Genomic DNA, 9,586 nt, shown 5'->3' on the forward strand with positions numbered 1-9,586 from the left:
AAGAAAAGAGAGTGGGACCTACTATATTTTCTCAGTTAACAAAATGTTTTAAATTTTGTTATAATAGAACTATGGTATACTATTTGAAAAAAAAAAGGTTAGTTTTGGAATTTTGTATGTTCCACATGTGTGATTTCTCGTGGAAAATAGTGAAAAACTGCTCTAGTAATTATAAGTGTCTTATAGTGTTATAAAAAGTCAGAAAGTAACCTTGGGTGTAATTGTTTCTTGCTAAATTACATAATCAGTGGCGTTATGATTGTTTCCATATGAAGTTCTGAAATACTAAAAGATACCATCAGTGTTTATACATTTATACCAAAATGTTTTAAAATGGGATTATTTATAGTGACCACCTCTACCGCAAATTAGCTGAGGATAAAATAGAGTCGTCTCTCATACCATATGAGTTATGAAATCGATTGTTTTGTTGAAAGAATATACGGTATCACATGGTGGCTTAAATCTTAGGGATATATACTGAATTAAATATAAACCAAGCTATATTATGCTTGATCTAGTATTATATTACTAGCTAAAATCCTTCAAATTCAATATCATTGTCATTTTTTCCTTCTGACATTAAATTTGCTCTCTCAACTACATAATATTTGTGATATGATACGATCTGTCTACTAATAAAATGCATGTGTAAATAATATGTGGCCATGAGAAAACCTTATATTGCAAGAACTTAAGTTTATAAATTATACTTATGTTCCTGTAGATAAGAACTACATTAAATGAATAGACCAGATTCATATCTCCTAGCCATATAGAACATGAAGCGGCAAACGTAGGCTAATTCATGAAACGAAAACAAATCCATTTAAATCCTAATTTAACGACACAGGACGACATATCCAAAATGCTGCCACGTTTGAAGTATTCACACATGCGATGCAACAAAAGCGACGATGACTCCTCTCCTGTTAATTTGCTTGTACAAATTAAAATAGTACAAATATGCATGCTCTCGTTTTCTTATTAATACGACAACTTTATAGTAACATATTCATGAACACTGGAGTTTAATCTGTTAGTTATGTTGCTACTCGCGAGGTAATACCTAGTATGTATCACGTGCCATTGTAATTGTAAGATGTTTTGATCGAATATTAATACATACATATGATCCTATCCTAACCCACACCATCGACTAAAATAACAACCTTAAGAAGAAACAAGAGTTAATTTGACGAATTTTCTCAAGGTATATTATCTGGTTATCATTACGTTTATCCAATAGAATGATAAGATCATCATCGACGTAAAAGAACTTGATTACAAACGTTATCCGACTTGAAAGAATCGCATTTAGTATCCTGATGCAGTTAAATTTGACGTGGCTAATTCCTTAAACTTAATAGTCGGAGACAAAAGCCCTTCTACACGTTGCGGTCGATATCCTCATGATTATAACTAATATTTGCGTCCAAGAACTAGACAATCAAACAATAAAACATATCATTATCACCATTATAAGCTAAGCAAACTCCAAAAAAATTATAATTGATAAAAGAGGGAGAGAGTAATGGGTCTTGTTTGTAAAACAGAATTGGTTGCATGAGAAAGAGGGAACTGTCGCAGCAAACGTAATTGGGACAGTGGAGGAATGTCATAGTATGAACGGTATCTCTTTTGTTTTGTTTCCTCTATTGTCTTTGTGACATTTATTGCATAAAGTTATATAAGCCATTAGTATTTTGATATTTTTTCTGTTTTTATTTGTTCGGTCCCCATGTTATGAAAATGTTCGTGTAGATTCTAGATCACTCCACGCTAAGATTTGAGAACTCAATGGTGTTTTGTTGTGGCCCAATAATGACATTCCCATATCATAATTGGTTGCATAATGAAAGTGTTCAATCATCTCAAGATGCTCAACAGATTGTGTGTTGGTGATTGGCTAGTGGCTAGGGACCCATTGGGTTACATGAAATGTTCAAGCAGATTGGGGTTCAAAGTCCTTAGGTTCACAATTATAAATTTTTATTTCAAAAAACATTATAAATTAAAGCAAAATTAATCTATTAAAAGATATTATGGTACGTATGGTAGGTACATTAATCAAAAATCAACAGCCCAAACCGGATCTGAAGTTTCGATGATGAGCAACCAATCTCAATTCATTCTGGTTATGCATAGATCAATTCAAAAGAATCTATCTACGTGCATCTTGCCAATCGAAACCACAAATAACCAAAACGAGACGTACAAGTTAGTTTTTCAGACCTACACCATGTATGCTTAAGATTGGCATCTCTTCCTCAGAGAGATTACACACTTAATATTTGTCTTGTAAATGAGATTCTTTGGGTTATTACTCAAAAATATAATATAAAGTTTCTGAACTTCTCAAGGCACAAGACGCTACTAAAAGACAGTTCAATCATAGTAGATAATAGAATGACGCACAACACTGATAAAGATTCGTCCCCAAAGATTTCAGCAACGGTCTTTGCTTCAGTAGCGGTTACCATATGGAGAAGGAGGCATGTTGTTCTGAGGTCGATATGGTTCTCTTGGTCTTGCATACTCTGCAAATATGACCCACCCGTCAAGAAACTGCAGAGAAACAAAGAGGAGAGAATTAGCCCCAGATGTTAGTACATATAATAATAGATTTCGATTAGACATTTTGTATATGAGAAAATGGGTTTTAAGATTAAAATGAATATTATAGATTTACCTTGCCATCCATTCCAGCTATGCCTTTGGCAGAATCTTCTAAGGTGGCATATCGAACAAATCCAAACCCTTTTGAATATCCCGAGACTCTGTCTGTGACAACCTTGGCTGCATAAACCAATCTGACAGTTAGTTCTCTGTTCGCGGATAAATGTTCATAATAAAGGAAGTTTAATATTACCATCAGCAACTTCTCCAAACTGAGCAAAAGCTGTCCTAAGACCTTCAGAAGTGGTGCGCTTACTAAGCCCTGAAAAAAAAACAGATGGAACAAAAAGAAACCTTTAGATTCAAAGATATTCAGCTTCATATATAAAGATAAACGAAGCTTGAGGAAACTGAGACAGAGCATCAGAACAGAACATGACTCTAGTTCCACACAAAGATAGTAACCAGATTTGAAAATGACAAAAACAAGACCTTTAAAAAGCTAGAAGCATCTGATACACATAGAATCATACAGCTAAGACACAGTGATCATTGATCAAGAAGGAACAGCAAAGAAGCTCACTTTCACTATTCCAATTGAGAAACCATAAATGTTTCTTCCGACATATATAAAGCTCTCAATTGTAAAACCAAGCAGGGGTTAGTTAAAAAGAATTCACCTTTGTCCATGTAATCAATACAAATGATTTTAAGCACCAGTTAGCTACGAGCGAAGATAAACCCTCAAAAGCCCAGAAATGAAAATGAGAAGATAGAAAGATGCGTTTGTTACCGGAGACGAAGAGATTGGTGCTGGGATCCGCCTGAGGACGAGCCGGAGTTTCGGAATTAGCCTGTGGAGAGAGGAATGAAAAGTTTGTAGCGTTCGAGCAGAAGAGACGTCTCAATCCAACCGGAGCCGCAGCCATTTCCGTAGCCGCTCTCGCTATCGCAGAAAGTCTCATAGCCATCGCCATGGAAACAATTGATCGATCGGCGTATTGATCTTCTCCTCTGATTTGAGGAAAACAAAGGTTTTAACTTTGAGAGCTAAAACCCTAACGAAAAGCCGATCGATTGAGATTCTGCGAACAATGGGTTTATGCAGAGAGAGACGACCTAAAAAGACAAACACGAAATGACAATTGTACCCCTGCAGCTACCAGCAGTTCAAAAATTACCATGGTAACTCCAAAGTAAAAGCTTTCAGAAACATAGTTTTTACTTTTTACCTATATCAATTTACCGTGGAGTCACGGTAGGTGAAAGGTAGTAAAATGTGCTTTTCTTTTTGTTTGAAGTAAATTACTTGAATTTTGGGACAAAAAGATGTTGACATAGATGATAGAGAAAATGATTAGGATAGCACTAAAAATGTTTTTGTCACAAATATAGTCTCTAAGAATAAAAATGACTAAAATAGCACTTAATGTTTTATCAAAAGAGATAAATTTGTACTTATATCCCAATGGTAAATTAATTTAGACATTAGAGTTTAGAGTTAAGGGGTGGAGTTTAGGATTTAGGGTTTAGGGTTTAGAGTCTAAGGTTTAGGGTTTAGAGTTTAGGTTTTAGGGTTTAGAGTTGGGGAGTGGAGTTTTGGGGATAAGATTTCAAAATTTAAAAAATAAAAAAAGTTTAAATTTTTCAAAAGATAAAATATTATTTTGGTCATTTTAGTTTTTGAGGGCTATTTTTGTGACATAAACTTAGAAATGTGCTATTTTAGAGATTTGCCCTAGATGATAGATCAATGAACTTAACAACTGTAAAGAAGGCCTAAATTAATAATCTTTTGATTAGTGTTCCAAAATAATCTATATATATAAAGAAATGTTCGCCTCTCTCCCGTGAAGCCACGTCATCAAATTGTGCGTTCTGGGAGTGACACGTGTCCCATTTTATATTTAGGGCCAAAATAAATGAATGCAGTTAAGGGTAATTGAACCCAGCACCTCTAACACTGGTAATTTCTCTTAGAACCACTAGGCTAAAGTCACTTTTTATAATTATGTGGCCGCGAAAATACTTATTATCGTGTCAGCTGGAAGCCCATGCTTCTTCTGCTTGTGGCCAGGGCCGACACTGAACTGACGTCAAGATGAAGATCGTGAAGTTAAAAACTTTGCTCCAAACAGTTTTGCAATGTTTCCAACCTTTATAACTTGATGCATATAATATATATCAAAATACATTTGTTGTACACGCTTTTATTAGTTTTGCTTTTAAAAAAAGGTATTTACAGTTATAAATGTTTTGTGCGAGTGAAGTAATGGTTGAAAAATTTCTATACATATGTCATTTTAAAATAACACCCAACTTCTATATATAGTCAATACATATGTGCATGTTATATTCTAGACTAAATATTTTCTCTTTTAAAAATATAGAAAACATTTTTTTTAGTCTACAAGCAAATGTTGTAGAGCAAGTATGCATTATACAAAATAATATATATTTAAAATCCATACACAAAAACATAAAAGTTGTTATAGGCCTCTTTCTGACACATGCACACTCCGCTATGAATAAGAATTAAAAAAAAACAGTCTTGTCATCAAACTTTATCACAAATCCATATTTGTACATCTATAATTATGAGTTGGACAATTAGTTAATTTGATACAATACCAAAGCAAGAATAATCGAAAAACAACTATACCAGCGCATACTAATAAGTAAGACATAACATATAACCAAATTCTTGAATCTTAAAACAAATTTCAACTCGAGCATTTAGTGAATATTAAATTAACTATCCCGCCCGTAGGACGGGCCGACCCTAGTAAAAAATAATCTTTTAATTAGTTTTCCAAAATAATAATAAATAATCTTCTGATTTCTCTACAAACTTAATTTTCTATTAGCTTATCTACTCAAAATTGTATCTTTACTGTTCAATTTGATTATCTTGTAGGAAATTAATAAAATGAATAATTGTCTACCAAACAAATGTTATTCTTTTTACAGTTACATTTCTAGTTTCTGGCAGAAGGAAGTAAAATAAATGTGTACATCAGCAGAAGAAAGGAGAAACAAATGTCACCACAACTAGAACCTTCAAAGAAAAATAGAGCTTTTGATTTGCACTCTTCTCCCATCTTCTTCAACTTTACAAATCAAAACTCCATTATATTCTTGCCTCCAAATCTTTCGCATACCAAACAATGTCATGGTAGATTAACATTTCAAAGACGCATCTTTCTATTTTACAATGTCCATTAAAGAACAGAGAGTCTTGGGCCATACTTGATAATAGTTCCGATTTTATAAATACATTTTAGGCCATCTTATGGCCCAAAATAAAGCCCACTAATAGCTTCAGCTTCACCTTAGTTCTCCGCCAAAACCGAACACTACATTCCGATCTACAAACACCTCTTCTGTTGTCTAAATCAGAGTCCTCCGATGGATCTCTTACGCAACTCATACGCCAATGACTCCGACGACGAACCTGAACCGGTTACCGATAACCGGTTAACATCTAAAACCGCCACACCGTCTCTTCCTTCAAAGCGCCCATACCCCGAACCGGAGGAGCGACAGTACAAACCAATACGTAAACCGAATCCACCATACAGTTCTTACTCCGATCCTCAAACCAGCTCCTCAACAATCCCGATCACATTCCCAGGTCGGTACGTTTCCAAGAGAGAGCGTTCCCTTCTAGCCTCTCTTTCAACTGCTCCTCCTACTCAAATTCAGAAACCCTCCGTTAACTCTCCTACTGGTACGTACCCTCACTGTTAATCTCCGTTATCTTTCTGCTAATAAAGTATTAACCTTTCTCAAAATCTCCAGTTCTCGGGAGCATCTCTGATTCACAAGTGCCTCGTCATGTTCTATCGAAAGGATCCTCTTTTCGAACCGGTATGCCGAGTAGAATGTCGGTTTCGTTAACCGGTCATACAAAGGCTGTAACTTCTATTGATTGGTCAACAAGTCATGGTATGTTCTTGTCCCAAAGTTTCAAACTTTATGAGTGATACAAGTTGTATCTCTTGCCTCATTCATTTGTTCGTTAGAGTTGTTTTGCAGTTCACCTTCTTGCTTCAGCGGGGCTAGATGGTGCTGTCTACGTCTGGAATGTGTGGAGCAGCGGTGAGAAGAAAGTACGTTCCTTTCTCCATCACAATGGCCCGGTCAAAGATGTGAAGTGGTCCAAGCAAGGACTCTCTCTACTTTCGTGTGGATATGACTGCACGTCGAGGCTGTTTGATGTTGAGAAAGGGGTGGAGACGCAAGCTTTCAAGGAGGATCAGGTTGTCGGAGTTGTTAAGTTCCATCCAGACAATGCCAACCTGTTTCTTTCGGGAGGGCTCAAGGGCAGTCTTAGGTTATGGGACATTAGGAGTAACAAAGTTGTGCATGAGTACGTTAAAGATCTTGGTCCGATTCTTGACGTTGAGTTTATGCCTGGTGGGAAGCGGTTCGTCTCTTCGAGTGACGTTTCAGGCAGGAATATAAGCGAGAATGCTGTTATAGTTTGGGATGTTTCGAGAGAGGTTCCTCTATCTAACCAGGTCTATGCAGAAGCGTACACATGCCCTTGCATCAAACACCACCCGCGAGACTCAGTCTTCATCGCCCAATCGCACGGGAACTACACAGCGATCTTCTCGGCAAACCCGCCTTTCAAGCTCAACAAATACAAGAGGTACGAAGGTCACTGGGTCGCAGGTTTCCCAATCAAATGCAACTTCAGCCCTGATGGAGAAACCTTGGTCTCTGGCTCATCTGATGGTTTTATATACGTATTCGGATACAAATCCACTGAGCTCATTAAGAAGCTCAAGGCTTATGAACATCCCTGCGTGGATGTTGCATACCACCCTGTACTGCCTAACGTGATCGCGTGTTGTAGCTGGGACGGACAGGTCTCTGTTTTTGAGTAATCTTATGTCCACACAGTGGTTAGTACCAATCAGAAAAAGTTCATGGTAGTAGGAGTTGTGTTCTTATTGTGGATCTTGTGAGACTGTTACTCATTGATGTTGGAGGATAAATTACTAATTACGTGAGATATATTATATTACAACTTCTAATGTTAACCTTTGAAATTTAGAATTGAATAAAAACAAGATAAAAATCCCATGATAGCGTATTTATCACAAAATAGTACTTAAAAATCAAAATGGTTAAATAAATTTCATTAAAGAGTTAAATAACAACTGTATTTCATCTTTATGATGAATAAAAAATAAATAGACATTTCAATAAATACTTTTTGAACGAAAAAATTTGAATCTTTTTTTTTTTTTTTTTGAAAATTCTTTTCAAAAGAAATTTTTATATTGTTTAATTTCAAAAAAAAATTCCAAAAATTTGTTCTTTAATTTCTTTTAAATAAAAATTTACGAAAAACATTCCAGAATATATATATATATATGATATCTCACTAAATTTGAATTTAAGAAAACCTGTGTATAATATTTTCTCAATTTGAATTTAGGGATACATTCATGAATAAATATAAGATCTTTTTTTTTTTTCAAAAAATAAATAAATATAAGATCTTAAAATTGAAGGAATACTTTCACAAATTTTATATCTAAAATTTATAAATATATTATACATATTTAAAAACATCTTCATAAATTGTATAAAGGAAATAATATTTTCATCCAGTATATAATAAATATTTTGAAATATAATAAATAAAATATTATACATGATTTGTCTGAATTTTTGGTTTAGTATATCGAAGTTCCTCATAAAAATTGTAAACACACAAAGGTAATGAAATGGTGAGATATATACCTTTTTCAGGGGGTAACAATTTAAGATAGTGGAATTCCAGCAAAAAAAGAAAAGAGAAGCCTCCTTATCTTTCACACCCAGTCACACATAAACCATGTAATATATTATTGACAAAACACATACACCACAATTCAACAGAAAGAGGAAACAAATATCTTTAGAAAAAATCCAATTTAGAAAACATATTCATTTGAAAAAGTTTAAAAAATTCTCCATATCATCACATTTTCGTTTTCTTCGTCTTCCTCTTTGTCTTTTTGATCGCACTAAGTAGACGACCAAACAATTCATATTCAAGACATCACTTGGTCCACAAACACAAACCCTTTAAAGCCTAAAGGTTTTCCATTACCAAAGTTTGTCTTCAAGCTTTAGTTGTATTAAATGAATCTAACTAGTATATCATCTTCAATTGGCAAGGTGTCTACGAATAATTTAAATGCTCATACATTTTTACCATCCCACAGATTTTTGATACACTACAATTAAAATGAGCGTCGATTTTTGAGATATTGAAAGATTTGTTTGTCAAATGGTCTAAATTGTCAAAACAAAAACAATCTCTAACTTATATTCATATGGTCTTCGAAACAAGATTAATCTCATTGTCTAAGAACAAACACTCAACAGTTCCACCAAAAACTACTTGTGCATGACGTATACGCACATAATTAACTTTTAAAAACTAGCGAGAACTATGCCCTAGTCCAACATTGATGTACACAATAGTCAAATGCGTGATTTGATTTGATTCGATTTGTTTGTTGTTTATTTTTTTATAGCGACTTCTTAATTTCCATGGTCAACCCCTTTTCGCATTTTCCTATGTTATTTTGCCCCGTTTAGTAGATAATATAATTGGAATTTTCCAGATTAGGGTCGAACGTATGCGTCTGCTATCCTTGATATATTCCCAACCTTTTGTTTTGTGCAAACTTATTTATGCACCCTATTCGCCTAGCTACGGAGCCTATCGTCTATACAACTCTGTGTTTTCCACATATGTCTTGAGTTTGTTCCCCACCTTCTCTGGTCTCCAACAAAAGATCTTCTCCTTTTCTTTCCTTTTTTCTAACTTTTTCTGCTTTCTTGTATTATATACCACTATATAATTTTCTCTCAAAATTAATATAGAGGGCACTAACTATATCCAAGCTACGAAAATCCATCATTGCATCATCCAAAATGTCATAATCCAAAATTATTT

General features: G+C 34.5%; 2 protein-coding genes across 2 annotated transcripts; one reads left to right on the forward strand and one right to left on the reverse strand.

Moving 5' to 3' along the window:
* Positions 1-2,293: 2,293 nt before the first annotated feature.
* Positions 2,294-3,730, reverse strand: LOC106437266 (organelle RRM domain-containing protein 2, mitochondrial). Its single transcript, XM_013878177.3, has 4 exons — positions 3,413-3,730; positions 2,873-2,941; positions 2,693-2,799; positions 2,294-2,568 (listed from the first exon to the last, which is right to left on the reverse strand). Exons 1-4 carry the CDS (start codon positions 3,594-3,596, stop codon positions 2,467-2,469), a joined length of 462 nt encoding a protein of 153 aa, XP_013733631.1. The 5' UTR covers positions 3,597-3,730; the 3' UTR covers positions 2,294-2,466.
* A 2,237-nt stretch (positions 3,731-5,967) lies between these two features.
* On the forward strand, positions 5,968-7,670 carry LOC106443326 (WD repeat-containing protein 25-like). The gene is made up of 3 exons (XM_013884898.3): positions 5,968-6,349; positions 6,421-6,567; positions 6,658-7,670. The coding sequence occupies exons 1-3, from the start codon at positions 6,028-6,030 to the stop codon at positions 7,512-7,514; spliced, it is 1,326 nt and encodes a 441-aa protein (XP_013740352.1). The 5' UTR covers positions 5,968-6,027; the 3' UTR covers positions 7,515-7,670.
* Positions 7,671-9,586: the final 1,916 nt, after the last annotated feature.

The sequence above is a fragment of the Brassica napus genome, chromosome A3, assembly GCF_020379485.1.
Source record: "Brassica napus cultivar Da-Ae chromosome A3, Da-Ae, whole genome shotgun sequence".
Classification (NCBI taxonomy): domain Eukaryota; kingdom Viridiplantae; phylum Streptophyta; class Magnoliopsida; order Brassicales; family Brassicaceae; genus Brassica; species Brassica napus.

Bases quoted from the DNA above. Each gene is read 5' to 3' on its own strand.
- LOC106437266 (XM_013878177.3), bottom strand. From the start codon at position 3,596: ATGGCGATGGCTATGAGACTTTCTGCGATAGCGAGAGCGGCTACGGAA. The intron at 2,942-3,412 runs GTAACAAACGCA...TTTTTTTTTCAG, and splicing joins CACCAATCTCTTCGTCTCCG to GGCTTAGTAAGCGCACCACT. The intron at 2,569-2,692 runs GTAAATCTATAA...GTTTCTCTGCAG, and splicing joins TAGCTGGAATGGATGGCAAG to TTTCTTGACGGGTGGGTCAT.
- LOC106443326 (XM_013884898.3), top strand. From the start codon at position 6,028: ATGGATCTCTTACGCAACTCATACGCCAATGACTCCGACGACGAACCT. The intron at 6,350-6,420 runs GTACGTACCCTC...CAAAATCTCCAG, and splicing joins CTCCGTTAACTCTCCTACTG to TTCTCGGGAGCATCTCTGAT. The intron at 6,568-6,657 runs GTATGTTCTTGT...GTTGTTTTGCAG, and splicing joins TGATTGGTCAACAAGTCATG to TTCACCTTCTTGCTTCAGCG.